Consider the following 25,899-nt stretch of genomic DNA (forward strand, 5'->3'; position numbering starts at 1 on the left):
GGTCAGGTCAGGTAGCGCCAATTATTATAGTAGTAAGTTGCTTTAATTTAATAAATCTGTTGAATCAGCGGTATTCGTCCCGTCCCGTCCTCGTTGTTAGGCAGGTAGGTCGGTAGGTAGGTGGTTAATAATTTAATAATCCTATTCATGTGTGTGTGTTCAGTTTGACTCCATCTAGGCTAGCTCCATGGATATTATATAGGTACATACACTTACACATGCACGTTTTTATATAATACTTATGCTTCTGCTGAACTGCTCTGCTTTCTCCCGACAGTGACAATGACCTGGACATATCTAAAATAGACTGACCACCTGTCCTGAGGCTGACTTCATGGAGCCACAAAAAACAAATAAAAAACTAAACCCGCAAACCGCTGCGTGATACCATGTGCTTGCTTGCCCGTTGCCACTATTACTTTACTGTTACCATTACTTTACTTCACGTCCACGAGCAGCTACATTGACTGACTGACTATGTTGAGAATTAAACAAACTACTTTTAACGCAAGTTAGATAGATACTATTGCTGAAACAATAAAAAGAATTCTCTTCTAAACTAATAATGATAATAATACCTCACTTCACTAGTTTGCTACTTCGGTTTGGTTGGTGTAATAAACTGTTCCTGATCTGATCCTGAGTCCGACTGTAGACTGTAGACGGTAGACCATAGGTTGAATAAATGTGAGCCCAGAAACTGGGCGGTGATTGGGCCGGGCCGACTTTGCACTGCCGACCCTATGCTATGCTATATTGTTGGGCTTTGAGACGAGATTAGAGATTGTCAGCGGGCGGGGCGACCTCAACTTGCACTTGCCGATTCCCAAACTGCTGCGCTGCTGCCTTACCCCATTTCCCTCCATCGAATTCCTCTGTTCATCCAGCATCTCAGAGATATACATACATACATATGGCTTCGCTTATGCAAACGTTCCCACCATCATCAGCTCTAGCAATCCCTTCCCCTTCCCCTTCCCCGCCTGCGACTCTCGCTCTTACTGTGAGTACTTGCCCCCACCAACTATTCTACTTTGTCTTTGTAAGTTGCAACTGCAACTATATTTTGTAGTTTTTAGATAATTTTGTGGGTTGTGTTGCGTGCCTCAGTCGCTCTTCAGCTGGAAGGCGGCTACCGTGCGAGCGAACAGGCTCATTCATTCCTCTTATATAAATACTTCTTTCCGGAGCGTTTCCACTGCAAAGCCCCGTGGATTTACGGTGAAGGCCTTTTTTCCCAATCCCAACGAAGAACCCATTCTCAAGGAGGCGCTCAAGGTATTCCCTCAATTATCGCTTATTCTTCCTCTACATTCCAAATTTACCATGTTTTTCTGTTGCTTTGAATTTACGGGTTTTTCCCTTCTCCGCGCCTTTGTTCTTCAAATTCTATGAGTATGTTTTTAATATATGTCCTACACGAATCTGATTTTTCCTCAGCTTATGTAGACTAGATTGACAATGCTCATGTTCCATTATATGCAATTCTGTTTGTTTATTTTTTTTTAAAAAAATGCGGCTCGTATGAAGTATATGGACTTTGCAGTCATTGCTGCAGTTTGTATGGGGCTAATATCTTTACCTTACATAATAGTGTGTGTGTATATATATATATATATATATTTAAAATGCAATAAAGCTTTCTACTCCGTTGGAACAGAGCTAGTTACCCTTGAGGACAAAGCTAGGAGTGATATTGATATTACCAATTCTAGCAACAGTGGCAAGAGATCCATTAGCCACTGTAATTTTATTGTTATTTGAACAAGGAGCACATGTGTAGAAAAATGAGAAAAAAGGATCGTATGCTTTGTGATTCCAGATTTTACAATCCAATTGCAATTATAACACAATTCAAGCGTATGTGTAAAAAGAAGATGAGAGTTTACCTGAAAAAGCAAGTGAACAAGTTCCAAAAGCCTTTTCAAGGGAGTGTGACAAATTCCTAGTTTCTCGATTCCCTCACTTTTAAGCCTACAATAGAATTTTCCTCAATCTTTGATTGTTCAGCCTATGATCCTAAGGCTTTTGTTGTCCATTCCATTCATTGTAATTTCCCACAGTTCTCCCTATTTATGAGTAGGTTTCTTGTAATAGGAGCACCAACAATCATCCTTTTGATTTGCTTTACTATCATCTTCTTTCCCTTTCTCCAGAAATCTACTTTGATAGAAAATGCAAGCCCATCTGCACTTTGGGTCGGCTTCAACATCACATTCTTCTACTCTTTTCAAATCACACAGGGGAAATGGTCTCTTCATAAAGTGCGTATAAGCTCTTTCTAATATTTGGATTCCAACTTAATCAAATTCAAGATTCCAGGCCAACCAAAAATCTTACACTTGTTCCCACTCAATGAAGTTCTTTAGGATTGCAGTATCCTTTTTGTACTTAATTTCAAATACCTTCCAGCGGTCCAGTTTCTGCCAATGTTTGTAGAGTATTTGCATATTCAGTAAGAGTTTTTCACCTTGCTTTGTAGCTATTGCTTTGACCATGCTATCATATACTTTTTCTACGTCACTTGCATTCGAATAGGTATGTTGAATGAAATCCCATACGCCTTTAGCAGTGGATAGGAACATAAGTATCACTAATCTTAGGATCAATTGAATCCCACAACCACAATGTTACTATTGAGTCTTCATGATCCTATCCTTCAAATACGACACATTATTCTTTTTGGACCAGTACCTAGTATGTGGTTGAGTTTTTGTTTCTCTTTTAGGTAGGTGTAAACAAACTTATCCTACTTGAGGCAATTCTTCCTATTGAAGCTGCATGAGGTGCGGATATTCTCTAAGTTGCCAAATTTCTAGATTGCACATGCTTCTTTAGATTGGTTAGATCTTTGGGTGACAGATGCCTCAAATATTGACGCGATGGAAGAAAATCAGCAATTGAGGTTGCAGAAAGCTCTTTCGATTAAGGTTAAAAATAGAGTATTAGAGGGCGAAGGTTGGCGATGAAGGCACAGCCGGAATGCTACAATGGAGTCAATTATATTGTTCTTTTTTATTCAAGCTCTAATACCACTTTGAAAATGAATGGAAAAATGATTTTTATTCAATCTGGGCTATTGCGAGTTACAGTAGAAAATAAAAAGGAAATAATCTAACTAATGTCCAGGTTCTAGCCATGAAATCTTTCTGCTTCATAGTAGCTGGTGTCTTTAATCTCAATCAAGATTCTCATTCTCTTTCGCCCCCATTCATGAGTGTCAGAATGTATTTTCAATATATTAGTATGATGTAATAGTGAAGTGCATGTTTCTGCTGTGTATGCGGGCGTATCTGTACTGTAATTAAGGAGATGATCTGACATGACATCTGTGTATGGGCGAGCTCATTATATCTTTTCTTTGAGGCAGCTAGCTATTCATTGTATTTGGTATCCCACGTTGTTGTTGTTGTATTTTTAGGAGCCGATTGCGTTTGTTGGAGGGGTGTTTGCAGGGCTTCTTAGACTCGATTTAAAGGAAGAGCCACTGAGGGAATGGGTTGCCAGGACAGTAGAAGCCTCCGGGATTAGTGTGGAAGAAATCAGCAGGAGAGATGAGGAGGACGGTGAGGAAGGGGTGGCCCAGCAGATAGATATAGAATGAGTGGCAGACAGGTATGTATGTATGCATGCAATGTTTGTGTATGCGTGTACAATATTAATGTGCCGGACAGAAGAAGAGTCGGCAAGATGATATTTGGTTTATCTTGGGGGTGGGGGGGAGTTACCATGAATGAATGACACTAAAAAATAGAAATAGAAATAAATAATGGTGATGATATATCTTCTTATGAATTCAGTGAGAACCCATATCATAGATCTAAAAGGGTGGTGATTAGTTATAGTATGGGTAACGAGGAGGAGGTAGGACTAGAAGGGCAGAGAGAGAGAGAGAGGGAAAACATTGTATTGCATGGACGCAGCAGCATTTATGAAATGTGGTGCGGTGGGAGAGTGGATGCTGCACATGGGATGGGATGGCCCCTGCCCTGGCCGCGTTGACATGCAATAATAATAATAATAGTGATGATGACAAGAATAGAATAGAATAGACCCTTGGCGGGGCGGGTGGGGTGGGGGTGGGGGTGCTGAAGTTCATCACCTAGAGCGACTAGACGTACCAAGTAGTTTGCGAGTCAAGTTCGATTCAATTTGTTAACAGTTCTATTTTATTGTTTACATAGATAAAATGAATTGAGCTCGAGTTTGAAAATTAATATTTGTATAAATGAGCCGAGCTCGAGTTTGACTAGGTGTTAGTTCAATTGAATATGATATTTTTATATTATTTTATATATTAATATTAATATAATATTTTATACCAAAATTTGTATTTATAATGAAATTTGAATACTCTATTGTAATAAATTATGAATAAAATTAAATGTATTTAATTTATATATATAATTTGAGTCAAACTAGTATTCTAGCTGAACACAAGTTTGAATTTTAGCATATGAGTTGAGTTGGAATTACTATTTTGGTAAGGTTCTTAATGAGTCGAGCCAAGTTGAGTTTGTAAATTTGATCCGTTGGAGTTTGATTTGTTACCAGCTCTATGTGGTAACTAGTAAAGTAAGATGGATGTAGGGATGGATGGGTGAGGTGTTGTATTAACTGATGACGACGACGAGAACTGCACTTTGCTGTGCCATGTCTTCTTCCTTGAGGCTGATGGGGGAGGTGGCCGCTGGGGTGCTACCGTTTTTAAACGATCCACCCCAACGGACACCGCCAAGAGGGGGCCCAAAGTGTGTTGTGTTGGGCCTCTTAATTATTTTTAGTTATATGTATAATTTTTTGTATTATAGATATAATTTTCAAATTTTAAGCAATGAATTTAAGATTTGATTAATTAGTCATTTCTATTCATTTAAGAAATAAATATATTGTTACAAATATTTAGTTTAATTGTTTAAATATGTCTATCTATAAATCCATAAGATTGAAAATTCGAACACTTGTCATTATTTCTTTATATAATCTTAATCATATAAAATATACTTACTCATAAACCTCGTTTTATATGATACTAGATGACGATGATTTGTGTTCTACTCCGCATTCATACATAAATTTGGCTATTACTCGCTCGACACATAAGATATAAAGGTTAATACGGATACCGATTAAAATTAGTCTTGTTAGTTGCTGCACCGGAAGCATTGAATGCTGAATTAGATAACAGGCTGGTTTATCTATCTCTGTCCAGTTTTATGGAGTAGTAACTTTTACTGCTATACTTTTGTTAGTATTTTATATGTCGGTCGTTGTACTTGTATCATATGCGGACCACCATACCCTGAGGCCATCTCCATCCACGATACATAACATGGGTATCTCTTACTTTCTACTATTTCATTTTCTCTTTCTTCTATATCAAACATTATTCTTTTCCATCTCAATAAAAAAGAATACATATATATATATATTTATAGTTATATCAAATTATTTATTTTAAAATTAAATATAGATAAAATTGTATCAATATGTATATCACTGCTTAAAAAACTAAAATTTTATAAAATATAAAAATAAAAAAATATACAAAAATGAGACATCTTATTGTATAGTTAATTAAGTTATTTATATATGTTTTTATCTAACAAATTTTATTTAAAATAAAATAGAAACAAACAAAAATAGAAAAAAATTTGTGAAGTGAGTATTTAGTTTACAATTTTATTATTTAAGATTGAGAAATGAACTAAGCACTGCCCAAGAAGAGTATCTATCTCCGACCTAGCAGTACAAGGAGGGAAAGTGATAATAAAATTGATAAGTTTAAAATTATGGCGGTGGAAGAGGAAACAGCGATTAATTAGCAGTATAAAACATTTATTGCGTTGTGATTGGAATGACAGTGACTGACAGTCCTGACAGTGGCGAGAGGGAGGGAGAGAGACAGACAGAGGTTCGCTGCTGAGCAGATTCAGATACAGAGTTGCAGAGGCACAGTCAAAGCTCTCTCCAACTCCAACCCCATCCCATCCATCCATCCCCAATCAACATTATTCATCTTTCCATCTCCATCCCCACCCCATCTCCATCTCCATTCCATGCCGTCGTCTTCTTCTCTGCTTGCCGTCCCCCTTGCAACTCTTCTTCTGCTCTCACTCTCGCCCGCCTTCTCCTCTGCTTACAATGTCAGCTACGACACCCGCTCCCTCCTCTTCGACGGCCACCGCAAGCTTCTCATCTCCGCCGCCATTCACTACCCTCGCAGCGTCCCGGCCGTCAGTCCCTTTCTTTTTATCTTCTCCTCTGTGCTATGCTATGCTACGCTACGCTGCTCTACTCCTCTCCTCTTCTGTATCTCCATTTCACTTTTTTAACATTCCGCAGATGTGGCCGGGCCTCGTACAATTGGCAAAGGATGGTGGCGTGGATGTCATAGAGACCTACGTCTTCTGGAACGGTCATGAACTCTCTCCCGATAATGTCTCTTCTCGTCCCTTTATCTTTCTGTTAATCCATTTTTATCGCTGACCATCAACTACTTCACTTCCGGTGTATTGCATTGCAAGTTATTCAGCTTTTTATTGTCCTTCGTGCTTGCAGTACTATTTTGGAGGAAGGTATGATCTCGTCAAGTTTTGCAAGATTGTTCAGCAGGCTGGAATGTATCTGATGCTTCGAATTGGTCCGTTTGTGGCTGCTGAATGGAAATATGGGTATGCCATTCTCTAAGGTTTTTTCTTCCCCTTCCAGCTTCTTGTAATGAAGTCTCTCTTGTTTTGATTACATACTGTTTTTGTTCGAGAAGCGGATTTTCAGCACCACTTGCAGAAACATCTGTATTCAACCTATTCAAAATGCTGTATCTTTATTCCTTCAACTAATGATTGTTCATGCAGCGGAGTGCCTGTTTGGTTGCACTACTTGCCTGGAGCTGTCTTTCGAACTGACAACGAGCCTTTCAAGGTTTGAATGAAATTGTCTACTTATTCCTTAAGGTCAGTACATGACACAAGCTTTTTGAAACTTGTTTGGAACTGGTGCTTGAAATTCCAGTATTACATGAAGAAATTCACAACATATATTGTGGACATGATGAAGAAAGAGAAACTTTTTGCCTCACAGGGAGGTCCAATTATCTTGGCACAGGCAAGTGTTCTGCTTCTGAACTTATGGATAAGTATTTCTGATCATTATGCATGCAACTCTCGTAAGAATTTTCAACAGGTTTGGCACCATATTTTGAATATGTCAGATGCATATTCTGGTGTGCAAAAACAAGGTGATGGATGTCCACTGATTTTTTGTTTTCATTTTAGTGCAGGTGGAAAATGAATATGGATTCTACGAGTCTGCTTATGGTGAAGGGGGAAAAAGGTATACATTGTGGGCAGCCAATATGGCTGTTTCTCAGAACATTGGTGTTCCTTGGATTATGTGCCAACAGTTTGATCCACCAGCTTCTGTGGTAAGTACTCAATGGCTAGGTCAATTGGCCCGCTGGCTTCCTAGGAACCATGAACAGCCCATAATTTGAGGTGTAACAAATTTCCGAAATTGCACTCTCTGATTGAAAATTGTCCTCAATGTTTTCAGCTATAGCTGTGTTTTCTAAAAATTAGGTGAAATAGTTTTATGATGTTTATAGGTGTGGTTTCTGATCTCCAAAATACTCATGTTTGATTGCTCTTTTTTAAGTGTTGCATTTCAATTAGATTAAACATAGGTATTGTTCTATACAAATGTTCTGGAGGTGGAGAGCCTTCAATGATTGTAGCTAATAAGAACTATTAGGGTGTGTTTGTTTGTGGCTTTTATTTTTTGGGTTTGGATTTTTACAAGTAAAAAGTTGAATTTGAATAATTGTTTGATGTGATATAAATAGAAGTTGATGTGATATTTTGAATGTAAAATAAATTTGTAGTATAATATAAAAAAAGAAACGTAATTGTTTGATTTGATATTTTCGAAGGAAAAAAAGAATCTGAATAGTAAAAACTCGTGGTAAAACCTACAAAAGAACACAATCTTAATATTTTGAGAATGAACTAATATTGGACTCATCAAATCCAAATATGCTGTATGTTTGAACTGAGCCTGAGAACCTGCAAGTTATTTTGTGATCCACTGTTCTTGCCTTCATCACATTTCAGGATATATTGAAAACACAAGGATTGCTTGCGCATGCAATTTTGATTTTCATGAAATTGGGCAATCATCTTTGCTAACGTACTTTTTAAAGTCAAATACATGGCATAGTTATGCTTTATTCCTTGCTGAAATGAAAAATTCCTTGAATCTACTTTCTTAGTGGTACTGTAGATTTGGAGTTAAGCTTCAGTCTTAATACAAGTTTCTTTTTGCATGATTCTTAATGTAGAATTTCCACTTTGTTTTGCATAATGCTGTAGGCTAGTTGACTTTGAAAGTTTGTGCATTTAGATAGTACAGGATTGTCTAACACTACTTCCTTTTTTTTAGATTGACACATGCAATTCATTTTACTGCGATCACTTCAAACCAATCTCTCCAAATAAGCCAAAAATCTGGACTGAAAACTGGCCAGGATGGTACACTACATCTCCTTGTAATTTATGTTAACTGGTCGTTTATCCAGATTTTATACTCTCTGTATGGATTATGTTTATGTTTGTATCCATATGCCTTACCATTCAACATGCATCAAATAAATATTTTTACTAGATAGTCATATTTCTTTTGGTTGCACATGGATCCTTGCTATCCTCATGATACTTCTTTCAAAGCTCCACATGATGGTTGAAGTTGCACACTTTTAATCAACATGTAGTTGTAGGGTCGAAACCATGTATAATAAAGTGGCTCATATAGAAGCAACCTGTGATTTTAATACGTGAACAAAATGAACTACTAACACAAGGTTTGATGAGTTGAATATAAGTTGCAAATCACTGTTTTAATATATGAACAAAGTGAACTGCTAACACAAGGTTTGATGAGTTGAAGATATGTTGCAAATCATGTGCCCTAGTTTGAATCACACATTGCCGACTTTAAGGTACCCATGAATTTAGAAGATGTCTCAATTCTACAACAGAAACCAGTTTTCTAAAGAATTATTTGGGATATTACAGCCAATGGTCATGTTCATGTCATCTTCAGCAAGAAAATTAACTTTTGCTCCATGTATTTTCACCTCGTAAACATATTTCAGGTTTAAAACATTTGGATCCAGTAATCCACACAGACCTCCTGAAGATGTGGCCTTTTCAGTTGCTCGTTTTTTCCAGAAAGGGGGATGCCTGCAGAATTACTATATGGTATGTTTGTATTTTTGTTTATCTATGAACAATATTCCAGCAAGAGCCTTACACAACACATTTGAAAGAAAAATGCTTGTTAACTTTAGAACTTCATTTTTACTCCATTGTTTTTTATCATCTTTTGATTTTAACAAATCTCTTTTGAAGTATCATGGTGGGACAAACTTTGGGCGAACTTCAGGTGGACCATTAATCACCACAAGTTATGACTATGATGCACCAATTGATGAATATGGTATATGTTGATACTCTTTTTACCACCACTTGTTGGTTTGAACTTCAGAAAGGATTGGTGTACAAATACTTTGTTCTAGCAAATTCTTTTTACTTTTTATCTAATCCACTGTGCATATGTGTCCTGCAGGCTTGGCTAGATGGCCCAAATGGGGGCATCTTAAAGAGCTTCATAAATCTATAAAGCTCTGTGAGCAAGCATTGCTAAGTGGAGCACCCACAGTTCTGTCACTGGGCGATTCACAAGAGGTAATATCTGTTTTCCTTTTAGTCATTCATCCTCTGAGGCTCCATGCATATTCAAGATTTTAATATTTGTTGTCTAGCCTAGTCTTTGCAAGTCTAGATTAAGCAATGCTTATTCTCTTAGGTACTTGACAGCTCGATGATGATGATGATGATGATAATAATAATAATAATAATAATAATAATAATAATAAATTAATAATAATAATAATAATAATATTTAGAGTGGCCTACCTCATTTTCATTTGGTTCTTTGTTTGAAAAAAGAAAATTCGGTGTTAGGAACATGAGGAACCCAAATAAATGGACTGATACAAAGGATTAAATCCACCAAAGAGATTGGTGTGCTCTTGCACTTAGCGAAGTGGTCAGCCAAAACATTGTCACAGCATGGGTGAATGACTAAAAGGAAACTAGAAGGATTGATTAGAAGGATTTTATGAACGAGTACGAAGTAAAGGTCATAGAATTTTTTATGCAATGCTCCTTTCTATGGACTTGGATCAGACCTCTAGTGTGACTAAACAATAAACATAAACACGAATTCTGCAACGTCACCGTTAGCCAAATAACAATATAAATATACTAATTATATGCCATATGTATATGAGATTGTTGTTACATCTAGAAAGCAGTATTCCTTGCTTCATATCAAATGGAGAATACTAAAAAGGAGTTGGAAGTATACTATAAAAGGTGTGTAGGATTAAAGTAAGGTGAGAGTATGCCTTTTGATCGAACGCAATCGCAAATTATGATCTATATAGCCTACCCCACATAGATATAAGGCTTACACAATGTTAACAGCACTAAACTGGTAGCTTTTAGGAAATGACACTGGATCTCTTTGTAGTGAAGCTGAAAAACCCAATTAATGCAAGGGACTGGCTTAAATTTTTTTGTCAAATGGTGATGGCATCTGCAAGGTTAAGCGTATTCCTCCAAGAAGAAATCTAAACATTAATTTGAAGTGACTGACCTGTGAGTTACTTTGGACAAAAGCTGCATGCACCCTTTATGGTGATAAATGTAGGGAGACATCATTCAAAGAATGTCCACATGCTGTACAAGAACCTTATTTTGATTATCATATTACATAACGTAGGTTTCAAATATTTACTCATTCTATTTATTTGAAATATGACATAATAATTTTGCAGTTTTTGATTTTATAGTTATTATTATTATCTGCTGTTACAATAGCTATCAGTTATTGAATAAACATCGCATTGTAGGTTGATGTATATGAAGATTCATCTGGAGCTTGTGCTGCTTTTATATCTAACATGGATGATAAAAATGACAAAACAGTTGTGTTCCGAAATACATCATATTTCCTGCCAGCATGGTCAGTTAGCATTCTACCTGACTGCAAGAATGTTGTTTTTAACACAGCGAAGGTAACTGCTTATCCTCTCAACTCACACCTTAATGTTATATGCTTCCAGTTTCTCCATTAATCATTAAATCAATTGGAATTTGGTTTAAAGTCATCGTAACTCTAGTTACCTGAGGCATTACCTTATCAACCTCTCATTTATGTATTATAATTACTGGGTAGCTGAGTTCTAGAATTTTTGTTTACAATTCTATTTTCTGACTATCTAAATAAGGTTGTTGAAGTAAGACAATTGAGTTGTGGAGTGTGTATACACAGATGAGCGGTCTTCTTGTGTTACTCTTAACAACAAAACCTTTGATTTATCGGAAGGAGAACTAGGATTTTTTCATTTATGTTGAAAGAGTTCATGAATGTGATATTGATATACTCTTTTGTAAAAAGAAAGCATGAATACGATATATTTGGAATTGTAGAATAATGCACTAGATAAATCATGTCAAGCGATAGCTTACTGCTTCCATCTGGTTCAAATTTGAGTGCTGGTTCTTAAGATCTTTCAACAGTAACATATAAATGACTCATTATATCTTTTTTCACCTTTTCACTTTAACAGGTTAGTTCTCAAAGTTCTGTGGTTGATATGATACCAACAAAATTTCAATCATCAAGTACATCAATAAACAAAAGCTCTGGCCATCTTCAATGGGATATTTTTAAGGAGAAAGTTGGAATTTGGGATGCAGCTGATTTTACTAAGATTGGCTTGGTGGATCATATTAACACAACAAAAGATAGCACGGATTACCTTTGGTACACAACAAGGTTTGATGTTATATTGATACAAAGTTTTGATCATTTTGCATATTATGGCTATCTTTCTTAATCATTAAAGGATGTAAACTTGTGCATTTAGCGAGTTAATTAAAGATAATGTATATGAAATCTATTGTAGAAGATTTTGGGTAAGTCACATAAAAATGGGTCAGAGAATTATTAAGTTGAATTGTTGTTGGAGCCAAACTGGTAGTCAGTTACAGAAGTTTGGATGAACTTTTCACAATTGAATATAGACTAAATAAATTTGTTAAATAATAAAAAATTAGTTTAAACAATTTATGTTTATAAACTTTCATATGAATAGTGTGAGACGTGTTTCGTTCTATATACTGTCCAGTTAGATTTATTTGAATGTTTGTAACACTTCTCGGAAATCATATAGTTAATCAAAGAACAACAACAAAAAAAAAAAACAATTTTTATTATCAGTATTATGGAATCAATTGGAAAAATTATATTTTTATGGAGTGTTTAAAATTTATTTTGTATGTACAAGTTACTTAAGTTTCATTTTTTGTGGTGATTTATTAATTTGTATTGTTGTATTTTTTTGGTTATATTTCTTTTCAAGCAAAATAATGGTTAGATATAATATTTTTTTTTTAGAAAAATGATAAGATTGAATAAATAAAAAAATAAAACAAACACAAGTAAACTAAAGCTAATTTTATTTTATTTTATTTTTCACAGTAAAATATAAGACTCCAAATGGATGATCATTTTCAATAATGTGAATTACATTACACCTTTTAGTTTAGCAAAAACCCTTCGTTCCCCTGGGTAAGAAATTGCATAAGACCTATTTGTGTTTTTTTAAAATACCATGTAGAATCCTCAGTCAGTTAAAATTTAATAGAGAATATGTCTCACATGCCAGGGCTGTAACTAAGATGGAATGTTCTAATTAGTCAACTATGCAATCTCAATTGTGGTCATAGTAAGCAAGATATATTTTTTGTTAAATTTTCGTTGATGGGGGTTCTTCATAGAGTTTTACAAGATACAAAAAAACCTCACACAATCTCTTAACCACACAGGAGAATTGTGATTTGTTTTTTTCTAAACCACAAGAGGTAAAATATAATTTACTCTTTTTATTCTGTTTTGCAAAACTTTTTAGTAATGTGTTTGTAAGCACACTTCATGAAGATTTATTTAGATTCTGTATATGCACTAGTTTAAACACACATGTACGAAGACATTTCTTTGACATCTATGGTATTTGTTCTTTTGTCTTTTTATTTTTCAGTTTATTTACTATGTAGTCTCAAGTTTCCCCCCAAATACATCAAAACACAAACATACTGAAAAGAAAAAAAAAAAAAAAACCCTATATATTGAGATAAAAAAATATATGGTATTTATCTTTTGAACTTCATAAGAGAATTTTTGAATGATAGTGCAAATTTATTAAGTGCACGGTATATGTTGAATGTAGACAAAATATGCGGAACTACACACAAAATATATTGGCGCAATATTTGGCGTCATTGCATATTATGATTAAGCACATGACTTGGAACATAATTAATCATGTGTAAACTTGAATATGTAATCTAGGGCACTTGGTGCTTTATTTATTTATTTTTTCTTCTATTTTTTTTACTATTCAATCTCTCAAGTTTTCTCCAAAAATATTATATTCAATCATTTTCTATACATAACATCATATCTAACAACTATTTTACCTCATAGACACCAAGCAAACAAACCCATAATCTCTTATATATTTGATACATGCAATCAAATGATCATGTGTAGACTTTGTATATCAAATTATCAATCTAATCCTCAATCATTTAGATGGTCATAGTAATGAAATTCTGTGATCCTTCTGAATATTGTAAATTTATCAAGTTAGTTAAGTGTCAAGGATATTTTAATTGGGTAAGGAGTGTATGAAAATTTGCCAGTTTGATAATAGGTATGTTGAGGTGTGTAGGTATAAATTGGTCTAGATGCTGACACGGATGAGTGAGGCAATAGTATTATTCCAGTCATATGATTTTCTATGATAATTTACCTTTTGATATAGGTTACCATAAGCGGCACAGGGAGCATATTTGTACTTGAATCAGTATATTGCCTTCTTCAATATATTATTGAGCAGGAAACTATATGATGTTAAGATTGGATGTATTTTGAAGCAAATAATCATAGCTATTGTACCATGATAGTTTGTTTGTCGATGAGACTGAGGAGTTCCTGAGAAATGGCACAAGTCCAATGCTTGTAATTGAATCGAAGGGACATGCTATACTTATTTTTGTCAACCAGAAGCTCCAAGGTTATTTTCCATGCTCCTTATATTGTTGTAAAATCCTGTAGGCATATTCTGTCAATATGGTGGCTGTCCACTATAATCAAAACATTATAGTGATATCATATTGCAATGCGCTGAAACATCCAATATGTGTTACCCTTCAGGTAATGGCTTTGGGAATGGCACAGTGTGGACATTCAAATTTAAAGGTCATATAACTCTCAAGCCTGGGAATAATGAAATTGCTTTATTAAGCATGACAGTTGGCCTGCAGGTATATATATTTATATAGTTTTGGACGCTGTTTAGATCAATGTTATAATTATTTGATGCATTCGGGGTATGTTTTGCACATATATTTTTAGGAAGGAATAATTGATGTAGTTTGAAGTATAGTGGTGAAGACCTCTTTTATTTTATTATATTTTATGGGTAAATTTTATTTTTTTTTTGCATATGATTATATTATTACTTTAGGATTTTAAATCCACAACTATTTTTTTTTTGCAAAAATAGTCTTCCATCATCCGAATTGACACGTCGTCGATAATGTGGTTCGTTGGTGTTGATTTGATGTCGACATGTCTAATTTGTCAGCGGCACATAGGCGATATGTAGAGTTTTAAAAAAAAAATTACATAAAAGAATTTAAAAATTTGACTAAATCTGCTTGTCGCAGACGTAGTGCTGACCTATCAGACATGTCAGCATCAAATCAGCATCGACGAACTACATCATTGACGATGTATAAATTCCGGTGACAAGACCGTTTCTATAAAAGTACAAAAATTAGGTAGTAGAACATTTTCCATACATGGTCCATTTAGAGTCTAAAATAATAATAAGAGTCCGGTGTAGGACTAAAAAAATTGTTTACCCTTATTTTATTTATTTTGTCTTCTTTTGTGTTCATAAATTTCAGGAAATAAAACCTAGAGTTTATGGAGTCAACTCTACACGGTTGAGACAATGGAGTCTTAACTTTTGACAATTTTGGGAAAAAAATAACTCTATGACAATTTTTAGAAGACAAAAAGTCAACAAATGTTAAATAGGTCAAACAAGCATTATGTGAAGTTGAAATACACATATATATATATACCTAAAGAAAGTGTAATTGTAATACTGTGTAGTAGCTACGACAATATCCTATAGATTAGCTAATACATAGAACGTATACATGTGGTATAAATTTCTTTGAATTGTAGAATGCAGGAGCATTTTATGAGTGGATAGGAGCAGGACCTACCAGCGTCAGGGTTCTGGGGTTGAAGAGTGGTACAGTAGATTTGTCCAACAGTACATGGAACTACAAGGTGTAGTTTCTTTAGTGCTTTTACAACTTTTTATATTGTTGATAACATTAGTTGATCTAATTTTGTCCATCATTGATGTTCACTAAAATGTAGCATGCCAATTGACTGTAATCTTGCACAATCCCCCTTGAAGCAATTTGATTTGTTTGTTAAACCTCTTTTTGTTAGTAAAGGATAAAGCAAATAAATTAGCTTATCAGGCTTTTAGTTTCTTTCTTTAGAGGGTGCAGCTTCAGTGTTGATAAATATCCAATATGACATATAATTTACGAAATTCATAAAGTTATATTTTTTTTTCAAAAAAATAAAAAGGAAGACAAAAGTTGGCGCTCCTCTAGTGTGGCATCCATCCTCATGAATAGTGATTGATTCAGTCCTTTGCAGTAGAATTATTCAAGGAAATTTACTAATGCAGATTGAGCTGATTTAACTAAACAGTTGAAATGAAAGCATCAACGAGCGAAGTGGATATAGCGACTCTGGAATGACTATTTTTTTTTTTTTTTAAACCACATTTTTTTCTAAATTTCATTAATTAATAACCAAGAGTGTAGGAGTAAACATTTTACGCACTTTCGTTCAGTGTTATGTAGACATAAACTCTTCTAACCAGTTCCCATTACAGCAATGCTATAGGACTGTGTCTTTTCATTCTTTAAATTTAATACATTCATAGCCTATAATATTGTTTACTTGCTCCATTATATAACATATTATCTTCATTTTGATTCTCCACATAACAAAATGTTTTAAATTTAGAGCACAAAGAAACTCCTAATGTGGTCTTTTTATAAAAAAATTTCAATACATTTCTCCAAAAAAATTAATATATAATACACTCTCATTATTTTTATATTATGTACACAATTTCCTATATCTCACATAAAAAATATCCCTTCAAACCAAAACACCAAACAAACACACCCATCTCTGCAACATGAAAATAGAGGAAGATAGTAAAAACCCATTCTGGCATGTGCAATATTCAAAATATTTGCTGTGTTCATTCAAAGTCTTGATTTATTGGTGCTTGTTTCATTTCATTTATATTTAATTTTTTAAATGTGTTTTTATTTTTTTCATCTGCCAATTATCCTTTTTTTATTTTTTTTGTTTTCTTACATTTTTATAGCCAAGGAAAGTGGTTGGAACTTGGAACTCGATATGTCTTCTCTCTCTCTCTATATATAGATTTATTCCATTCAATTTGAAACTCCATGTACGTAGAAATTGTAGGTCAGTTATCTGTTTCAGCTGTACAGTTTTATTTTCCCTTTCTTCAGCTCCTATCCCATCTTCTCTACGTGATTCTGCCTGTAGGAACTATGCTCATTGAGTTGTAATTCCCCCATGTTTTATTAATATTAGATTGGACTGGAAGGTGAACATCACAACATATATGAGACAGAAAACTCCAATTCCATAAACTGGGTATCAACTTCAGAGCCCCCAAAATATCAGCCTCTCACTTGGTACAGGGTATGCAACTTTGAGAATTCAGTTAATGCTATAACCACCTAGGTTTATTGTTATTGACATGACTTATAACAAGGTATTTGTAGTTTTTTAAAGTCACAATTCATTCGTATGCAGGCTGTGATTGATTCTCCACCTGGTCAAGACCCTGTTGGACTAGATATGATGCACATGGGGAAAGGGCTAGCTTGGCTGAATGGAAATGAGATTGGACGTTATTGGCCTAGGAAAGCCTCGGAACATGAAATATGTGTTGAGCAATGTGACTATAGGGGCAAATTTATGCCTAACAAATGTAACACAGGTTGTGGAGAACCTACGCAAAGATGGTACGGCTTTTAGAAGATTTCATTTTTTCTTCGTTGTCTTCATCGGGTTTATAGTTTGCATCATGCAGTATTTTGGATGGTATTGTTGTTCCACAGTAGATATATGAAAATTATTGGAGTTTCGTTACCTACCTAATTGCTTAATAAAATGGCCACTGATTCGTGGATATTTTAGTTAATTATATTAAGAGGTTGCAGAAACAAAAAATGTAATAAGTACACCAGATATGATGTATTTTTTTGTTTGAATTCAACCCTATCATGTTGCTGGTTTTTATATGGGGTGTTGATTTATTTTTTATGTGGTGGTTTATGTAGTGTTCTTAAGCTATTTCTTTCTAATAGTCTTGTCCAACTAACTTTTAGGAATTACAGTTTGCATGCTATAGTGGATCTTAGGTTGCTTGGTTTTTCCATAGAATATTATGGAATGATTTATGGTCTTCTATTCTCTCTTGCTTTTGGCATAGAAGAAGCTGGCTTCTGGGGCAGACGTCCTTTGATGCCAAAAAATATATTTTTGCATGTGACTTAAACTATTAATTTGTCAACTTTTCAAACATTACACATATTTTTAAGATCTGGTTTATTTGTGCAGTCTTGATGTTATGGACAAGGTACTGCAAGAAAATTGTTTCTGGAAGCATGTGTAATTCGGTCCTTTTGTCTTAGATCTTAATGAAGATGTATTCTTGTCTTATGTCTTGTGTGCTTGTGCATGCTCTCTCTGCCTGGAAATCTATTTAGTACCTTTTCGTAGCATGCATCTCATTACATTTGAGTCTCTTTTTTTGGTTGAACTCAGGTACCATGTTCCGAGATCTTGGTTTAAACCATCAAACAATATCTTGGTGATCTTTGAAGAGAAAGGTGGAGATCCTACTAAGATTCAGCTGGCAAGGCGGAAGGTCTCAAGTGTCTGTGTGCATATGTCGGAAGATCATCCAGCTGCTTCCGACTCGGTGTACTTGAAGAAAGGCATAGTTGGAGATTATAAAAAGAAATCAATAGCTAGGCTGAAATGCCCTAAGAGCAGTTACATATCCGAGGTGAAATTTGCAAGCTTTGGAGATCCTGTGGGGACTTGTGGATCATATTCCCGAGGAGAATGCCATGACCCTAATTCTATTTCGGTGGTCGAAAAGGTATGTATTTATATATGTATATTCTGGGAGGGATAGTACTTAGTAGTGCTGATGCTTTGAGTGGTTCCATAATGGCTGCTGCTGCTGCTCTTGGTGTAGGTTTGCCTGAAGCAGAATGAATGCATATTGGATCTGGCTGGAGCGACTTTCAACAGGAGCTCAAGCCTGTGTGGGATTGGGGGTTTGGTAAGGAAACTTGCTGTTGAGGTGGTGTGCAGCTGAGTGTGAGTGTGTCGTAGTTGTTGTTGTTGTTGCCTCCTTTAATTTCCTGGGGATTGTGCCTGTGATTGCAGCTGGCTGGCTGCCTGTCTCTTCTTGGTCATCCATTTTTATTTTTTTTTTATTGCTTTGATTTTGATGAACGAATGACAGGACAGGACAAGCAAGCAAAGCAAACATATAACATATTGAGTGTGTAGCTTCCTGGCCTTCCTTCCTTTTCTGCTTGCTTGTTCCCCTCCCCATATGCAAATTCAATGCGCTGTGCTAATGCCATTTCATCTTCGAATACTTGACTGACTTGGATTATTAGCCTTTTTTTTTTTAATAATTCCTTAAAACAAAACAATGTATGCACGTATCTGGTATAAAATATCAAAGTGATAGGTATGTTGATGAATAATCTTCCAAATCTTCTGCCTGCTTACCTAGGAGCAGGGAAACAAAAACAAAAGGCCCGCACACGTACAAAAATGGGTGACATTAAATTAAATAGAAAATTTGTGGTGAGGTTCTATATAAAACTGTTATGAGAAAACAAATAAAGAATATCGAGGTTTTACGTGGTTCGATGACGGTGCGTCAATTTACGTCCACGGACAGGAATTGGAGAGATTTTATTATACTGATTCAGAAAACGAAAAAGAAAGCAAATAAATAATACAAAGATTTTACGTGATTCGGTGACAATGTGTCAACCTACGTCCACGAGCAGGATTATACTGATTTAGAGACTTACAATCATGTCAAACAACTAGGAACCATAGCTATCTATTTATAAGCATCCCAAAACACCCTAAATCCTAAGCTTCTTTGTTATTAATTAGGATAAGCCCAAAAGGAACCCTGTCAATTGAAACAGCCATTTCGCTTTGATTTCGGGTCGGGTAGACCGCTAAATCCAAGTCACGTTTCAACAATCTCCACTTTGACTTGGAGTTTCTCCAACCGCCAAAAGTTCGTCAGTATCCCTCCTTAATACCTTCAATCATTGACATGTATTCCACCTCAGTCGTCGACAGTGTAACTGTAGGTTGTAAAGTAGACTTCCAACTGACTGCACATCCAAACAGAGTGAAGATAAAGCAAGTCAGTGATCTTCGTTTCACCAAGTCACCCCGTAATCAGAGTTTGCATAGCCAACCAGACTATCACCATGACCTTTATCACCATATACCAGACAAATATCAGACGCTCGTTTCAAATATCGCAAGATCCACTTTACAGCTCCCCAGTGAGCTTACCCTGATTAGCCATAAACTTGCTCACCACACTAACCTCATACGCGAGATCCGGTCTCGTACATACCATCGCATACATAAGACTTTCAACTGCATTTGAATATGAAACCGTCTTCATGTAGTTAACATCTTCATCTGTAGCCGATATAGTGCTTCGATCAAGTTTAAAATATGCCGCCAAAGGGGTACTTACTGGTTTGGACTGATCAATAGAAAATGCATGCAAAACTTTCTCAATATACTTTTCTTAAGAAACTCATAGCCGTCCTGCTTCTCTATCACTGATCTCCATACCTAGTATTTTCTTTGCCGCACCCAAATCCTTCATCTCAAACTTACCCTTTAGTAGAGCCTTCAAGTCATTAATTACATCAATGTTTTTAGCTGCAATTAATATATCATCCACATACAACAGCAGATACACAAACGAATCACTAGAAACTTTCTTCGAGTAAACACAGTTATCAAACTGATTACGAGTATAACCATTAGACACCATGAAAGAATCAAATATCTTATACCACTGCCTCGAAGACTGTTTCAAGCCATATAGAGATTTCTTTAACAAGCATACCTGGTCCCTTTTAGAACTGCGGAACCCCTCCGGTTGAGACATGTAAATCAGTTCTTCTAGATTACCACCGAAGGAATGTTGTTTTTACATCATGCTGCTCCAGCTTTAGATCAAAAGCACCTACCATTGCCAAAAGAACCCCGATGGTTTTGTGTTTCACCACAAGAGAAAAGACTTCATGGTAATCGATTACTTCCTTCTGTGAGAACCCTTTTGCCACCAGTCTCGCCTTGAACCTAGCAGGTTCAACACCAGGAATTCCCTCATTTTTTTTAAGGACCCACTTACATCCCACTAACTTCACTCTTTTTGGTAGTGCAACAAGATCCCAAGTCTTTTTCTTTTCAAGAGACTACATCTTTTCATTCATTGCTATAATCCAGTTTTCTGCATCTTTACTCGCCACAGCTTCTTTATATGTCTTTGGCTCGTCAGAGCCAAGATCATCACCAACCGCCAATGCGTAAGCCACAGAATTCATGTCACATGTGTTGACACATCCTGCAAACCTAGTTGGTTTCTTAATATTCCTCTTTCTCTTTTTCTTAATGCTATGGAATCTTCAACCCCAGTACGAGCGTCATCAACTTCCCCCTCAACCGGTTTCCCTTGAGGTTTTGACTGATCTGGTTGATCGGATTGATCAATAGTATTATCCTACTGTCTTTCCTCTAACACAACTTTGTCAGGAGTCTCAAACTCCACCTTCTGGTCAGCACCACAATCTTTTGTACCTGCAATACTTTCACAATCTCTACTCTAATCAAGCATAGCAGATTCATCAAATGTTACATCTCTGCTAATAAGAAATTTACCAGGAATTTTACATTCTATACACCACAGTCGATAAATTTTGACTCATGTTACATACCCTAGAAATATGCATTTTACCGCCTGATAACTCCAAATATGAGCATATTCCTTGCTTGACAAAACTACGTATTACTTGAATTTTTGTATAAATACTATTACATTATCTCATTTATGGCATACTTTATTGATCTATCTCGCTTGGTATGATCCAAAGTTGGTTTGTTGAGATTATTAACAATTTTTGCCATTTTAAGCGGTTTTTTGGATCCAAAAAGCCAAGGCAGATGAAACGAGCGATAGTCATTTCCGCTCGCAAGCGATGACCCCATCACTCAAAAAAACTAAGGCAAGAGAGGCAAGCGGTAGCTTCCACCGCGCATAAGCGACAACCTCTACCGCGAGCGAGCGACACTCCAGCGCTCAGGCCAGCGACCAGACACCCACCGCAGGGAAGCGACGGCAACTCAACTCAAAAATTGCCAGAGTGTCTCATCTGCAGCGGTATAGTCATTCCACTACCAGCCAACACAAGCAAGCCCGCTTAACTGCGCTGATGCCCTCCAGTCATTCGGCAAGCGATGAAGATCTGCGCCCTTACAAGTCCACGCAAGCGAAGCAAGCACCGTAGGAGTTATGACTAGCAACTGCTTTAACAGAATAACCACCATCAATTGCCTAACTGCCTAGCGATTGAAACCACTTTGTAACTGTTTGCAACAGCTATTTCCACCTGCTATAAATAGGGCCAGATATATTTATGTAATATATACTTCGAGAGGAGTATACTAGCAATTACTTTTGTGCATTCTAGTTGTCTTCTTATTTTTCGAGAGCTCCAACCCTGTAAGAGAGTTCTCCATAGGAATTGCCAAGGGAGTTGAGATTCATTTTCTCCATTGGCCACCGCTTTGTTGTTTACTTAGTTTAGTTTATTGCTTTAATTACAATTTTGTAGAATTAGTATTTCTAGGTTTGCTATTTAGTAATGAAATATCATTCAATTCTTCAATATCACTTCTTCCACACTTTTTCATATTTATATAAACCCTAATTGTAAAGAATTTCACTTCACTGGTTTAGAGCACATAAAAATTGATTAACAAGCCTTGTCTTTTGTCACATAGTCAAGGTAGTTCAATGTAGTTAAGTACGTAGGAGCCTTGTCGACCTGCTTAACTACTAGTTTGAATTCAATTTTGATTAAAAAGAGGTAACAAAATGGTAAAGCCACTAATGAGACAGAATTTGGGATAATTAATGGGGCATAGGCGGTGGTCTATTAGGTCACAGAAACTCCTAGTGACCGTAGGGTTTCTTTCTTATAATGTTCTGATTCTGGGTGTCATTGAAATCTTGTTGTAAATCCCTTAAGGTCAAATACCAGTGATAAAAATTCTCTATAATTTGGTTTATATAATTACATCATTTCCTCTTTCCGCTTCCGTAGTATACATATATGTCCGCTTAAACACCAGTACCGCTTGCTCATCTAATCCAGGAAAACCTAGCCATTAAGTAACACACAGTTCAGACACAACACCTCTCCTTCACCCTCTACCGCTCAATCTATATACATATACATTGTGTCATCCGCTCACGCCCCTCTCGCTCGTCCATCACTGGCACCCTGCCGCTCGACTCTGCTCCGCTCGCTACCGCTCACTCTTAACCATTTTTCTTTACAGCTTTTTGTAGATAAAGATTTTTGACCCGCTGCAAGCGGGTCCCTTTAATGCATTTCCGCCGCTTTCATGTGATCTGTACTCGATTTAAATTCGTAACTTAAAATCCCTGTGTTCGATCTGAAAACTCACCAGTCAAAAAGTATAAATAATTATGATAACACTTCAGGGTCTACAACAACAAATTTTTACTATATCTGATCGTTTTTTTATAATTCACTACATCTCAATCTTCGAGTGAAAATTCCTTGTGACTATATATATATACCATCAAAAAACCGGTTATCACCACCCTCGGCTCCAGCTTACCATCATTCATATGAGCGTATGCATGACATCCAAAATTCTTAAATTAGAGTAATCAGAGAGTTTACCGGATCATACCTCTTGAGGAGTCTTTAAGTTAATTGCAGTTGATGGAGATCTATTAACCAGATAACTAGCAGTGTTAACTGCTTCAGCCCAGAATTGCTTAGATAAGCCAACAAATATGCACATACACCTAGCACGCGCCACGAGGGTTTGGTTCATTCGCTCTGCAACTCCATTTTGCTGTGGTGTGTGTCGTACAGTGCGGTGCCTCACTATACCTTTTTTTTTTTTGCAGAAATCATCATATGGAGCGTTGCGGAACTCCAACCCATCATCAGTTCTTAGAGTCTTGACCTGTTTACCTGTCCGTTTTTCAACCATGGTCTTCCACTCCTTGAACTTCCCAAACACCTCATCTTTAGTCTTCAGAAAGTACAACCAGACTTTTCTCGAATAATTATATATGAAAGTGACTAAGTAAGAACAACCGCCCTGCGATTTCACCGGAGATGGACCCCATAAATCTGAATGAACATACTCCAGAATTTCTTTTGAAGTGTGATGACCGGTACTAAACCTCACCGTGCGTTGCTTCCCTTTTACATAAGCCTCACAGAATTGAATTTTACCTTCACATCCTCACCAAATAAACCCTGCTTGTTCAACACAGACAACCCCTGCTCACTCATGTGACCCAATCGATGGTGCCACAAATTTGTCATGTCATCATGTTTATCCAAGGACTTGATACTGCCGCCGTTCCGTTCCCATCACTGAATTGCCCTGTAGAAACTAAATTTCATGTTGCGGTTTTCTTTTCATCATTACCAGAGCACCTTTCAGGACTTTCACTCACTCACCTTCACCATGATATTTTAAACCATTTTTGGCTAAGGTGTCAAGAGAAATCTAATTTTTTATGAGTTCAGGAACATACCAACAGACAAATTTTCTAACAGCACCGTCATGCAATTTTATCTGCACTATCCCGCTCCCCTTTATGGCTAGAACCCCATCATCACCTAACATCACCGTTCCATTCCACTCCTTAAAAAAATGAGTTGATCACGAGAGAACGGCATATGGTGAGAAGCACCGGTATCCATAATCCAGGAATCAGCAGTACTAGCACTACACGCTGTCAGAACTTCACCAAAGTCCCATCATCAGAACTGTCTTGTACCACAACAGCACTGCTGCCACTGTTACTAGAATCAACTTATATATTTCCCTTATTCTGTACACAATCCTTTTTAATTTGTCCCTTCTACTTGCAAAGATAACACTTAACTTTGCTAGAAGATTTTGATTTTGAATGCGACCTCTCATTCTCATTACCCCTCTCATGTGGTCTTCCTCTAAGACCTGAACTAATCCCTCTTCCAGAGAAATCTTTCTTTTCAATTCTTTAGACATAAAGACATTTTCCACATCATTAACAGAAATTGTAGTTCTACCATATAACATAGTATCTACAAAATTCTCACATGAACCAGACAGTGAACACGGTAAAATTAGGGTTTGATCTTTATCATCTACTTTAATATCAACCCCTTGAAGATAAAAAATAATACGGTTAAAGATATCAAAATAATCCTTTACCTGAGTACTTTCGGACATCCGGAGGGTGTAAAGAGGTTTCTTCTGATATAGTCTGTTCGTGAGAGAGTTGTTTTGGTACTTCTCACACAGTTTATCCATAGCTCAAAACTCGTTGTCTGATCTACAACCTCCCGTAACACCTCATCAGTAACTGACAACAAGATCGCGGAATGAGCCATTGTCAAAATCTCTTTATTCACCTCCTCATTCGTGTCTTTAGGAAACTTGTCTTCTTCCTCTAACGCAGCCGCACATCCTTGTTGAACCAGAAGTGCCATTATGTTGACCTTCCAGATCGTGAAGTCATTTGACTCATAAAATTTTTCCAGATTAAATTTATACGAGGACATCTTCAATCAATCAGGTATGACTTTGATACCACTTCTTATGAGAAAACGAGAAAGAAAACAAATAAAGAATATCGATATTTTACGTGGTTCGATGACGGTATATCCACTTACATCTACGGGCAGGAATCGAAGAAATTTCATTACAATGAGGTCATACGACTATGAATCTTAGTTATCTACCCTAAACCTTAAACTTATTAGTTATTAATTAGCATGAGGCCAAAAAAATTCTACCAATTGAAACAACTATTTCGCTTTGATTTCGAAAGTTAGGTACTAAGGCCAAAAAAATCCTACGAATTGAACAACCATTTCGCTTTGATTTCGATAGTCGAGTACATCGCTAAATCCAATTCACGTTTCTAACAATAACATTTTAATTTCATATTTAATGATTTGATTATTACACATGGTGTTATTGGGTAAAGTAGATCAGCCGTGCCCGCGTACCTGAGGAGGGAGGAAAGAGACGAGGGCGAGTCTGAATCTTTCTGTGCATAGGTCGGACTTTTCTTCCGATAACAAGAACAGAAACTTCGCCTGTCATCGCATTGCGCGAGAAGGCTGTCTCTGGTCGTCGTCTGAGACTGAGAGAAGAGAAGTTCACGTCGCGACAGCTAAGCTTACTCTTTTTTGTTTCAACAGAAAATTAGAAATT

General features: G+C 36.2%; 3 protein-coding genes across 7 annotated transcripts; 2 read left to right on the forward strand and 1 right to left on the reverse strand.

Annotated features, from left to right (window-relative positions):
* The first annotated feature begins 770 nt into the window (after positions 1-770).
* LOC127255206 (UPF0426 protein At1g28150, chloroplastic) lies at positions 771-5,985 on the forward strand. Of its 3 annotated transcripts, XM_051280639.1 has the most exons (4): positions 777-1,003; positions 1,111-1,278; positions 3,422-3,615; positions 5,865-5,985. In XM_051280639.1, the coding sequence occupies exons 1-3, from the start codon at positions 914-916 to the stop codon at positions 3,602-3,604; spliced, it is 441 nt and encodes a 146-aa protein (XP_051136596.1). In that variant the 5' UTR covers positions 777-913; the 3' UTR covers positions 3,605-3,615; positions 5,865-5,985. The 3 variants fall into 3 exon arrangements, with proteins under 3 accessions (XP_051136597.1, XP_051136596.1, XP_051136595.1); XM_051280640.1 differs by lacking the exons at positions 3,422-3,615; positions 5,865-5,985 and adding an exon at positions 2,729-3,384 and having other exon boundaries at positions 771-1,003; XM_051280638.1 differs by lacking the exon at positions 5,865-5,985 and having other exon boundaries at positions 779-1,003; positions 3,422-3,791.
* Positions 5,986-6,045: 60 nt separating this feature from the next.
* On the forward strand, positions 6,046-18,937 carry LOC127255201 (beta-galactosidase 10). Its single transcript, XM_051280626.1, has 19 exons — positions 6,046-6,236; positions 6,346-6,441; positions 6,562-6,674; positions 6,858-6,924; positions 7,015-7,107; positions 7,283-7,426; positions 8,440-8,528; positions 9,152-9,257; positions 9,408-9,495; positions 9,625-9,743; positions 10,976-11,140; positions 11,696-11,904; positions 14,097-14,206; positions 14,347-14,456; positions 15,391-15,498; positions 16,867-16,977; positions 17,092-17,303; positions 18,109-18,448; positions 18,548-18,937. The coding sequence occupies exons 1-19, from the start codon at positions 6,060-6,062 to the stop codon at positions 18,668-18,670; spliced, it is 2,580 nt and encodes an 859-aa protein (XP_051136583.1). The 5' UTR covers positions 6,046-6,059; the 3' UTR covers positions 18,671-18,937.
* Positions 10,723-25,844, reverse strand: LOC127255207 (uncharacterized). 3 transcript variants are annotated; one of them, XM_051280641.1, is made up of 3 exons: positions 25,692-25,844; positions 24,892-25,147; positions 10,723-10,802 (listed from the first exon to the last, which is right to left on the reverse strand). In XM_051280641.1, exons 1-3 carry the CDS (start codon positions 25,786-25,788, stop codon positions 10,781-10,783), a joined length of 375 nt encoding a protein of 124 aa, XP_051136598.1. In that variant the 5' UTR covers positions 25,789-25,844; the 3' UTR covers positions 10,723-10,780. The 3 variants fall into 3 exon arrangements, 1 of the variants encoding a protein (XP_051136598.1); XR_007839585.1 differs by lacking the exons at positions 10,723-10,802; positions 24,892-25,147 and adding an exon at positions 19,011-19,095 and having other exon boundaries at positions 25,692-25,759; XR_007839584.1 differs by lacking the exon at positions 10,723-10,802 and having other exon boundaries at positions 24,274-25,178; positions 25,692-25,796.
* Between the last annotated feature and the right edge of the window lie 55 nt (positions 25,845-25,899).

This window comes from Andrographis paniculata, unplaced genomic scaffold (assembly GCF_009805555.1).
Source record: "Andrographis paniculata isolate CXL003 unplaced genomic scaffold, ASM980555v1 Contig53END, whole genome shotgun sequence".
In the NCBI taxonomy this organism is placed as follows: domain Eukaryota; kingdom Viridiplantae; phylum Streptophyta; class Magnoliopsida; order Lamiales; family Acanthaceae; genus Andrographis; species Andrographis paniculata.

What these genes read in the sequence shown, in the direction of transcription:
- LOC127255207 (XM_051280641.1), bottom strand. Translation starts at nt 25,788, where the DNA reads ATGACAGGCGAAGTTTCTGTTCTTGTTATCGGAAGAAAAGTCCGACCT. An exon ending in TCTCTTTCCTCCCTCCTCAG is followed by an intron (nt 25,148 to 25,691) that starts GTACGCGGGCAC and finishes TGGTTCAACAAG; the next exon opens with GATGTGCGGCTGCGTTAGAG. An exon ending in GGATGTCCGAAAGTACTCAG is followed by an intron (nt 10,803 to 24,891) that starts GTAAAGGATTAT and finishes GTTCTTGTACAG; the next exon opens with CATGTGGACATTCTTTGAAT.
- LOC127255206 (XM_051280639.1), top strand. Translation starts at nt 914, where the DNA reads ATGGCTTCGCTTATGCAAACGTTCCCACCATCATCAGCTCTAGCAATC. An exon ending in CTGCGACTCTCGCTCTTACT is followed by an intron (nt 1,004 to 1,110) that starts GTGAGTACTTGC and finishes TGCGTGCCTCAG; the next exon opens with TCGCTCTTCAGCTGGAAGGC. An exon ending in TTCTCAAGGAGGCGCTCAAG is followed by an intron (nt 1,279 to 3,421) that starts GTATTCCCTCAA and finishes TTGTATTTTTAG; the next exon opens with GAGCCGATTGCGTTTGTTGG.
- LOC127255201 (XM_051280626.1), top strand. Translation starts at nt 6,060, where the DNA reads ATGCCGTCGTCTTCTTCTCTGCTTGCCGTCCCCCTTGCAACTCTTCTT. An exon ending in GTCCAATTATCTTGGCACAG is followed by an intron (nt 7,108 to 7,282) that starts GCAAGTGTTCTG and finishes ATTTTAGTGCAG; the next exon opens with GTGGAAAATGAATATGGATT. An exon ending in GGAGAACCTACGCAAAGATG is followed by an intron (nt 17,304 to 18,108) that starts GTACGGCTTTTA and finishes GGTTGAACTCAG; the next exon opens with GTACCATGTTCCGAGATCTT.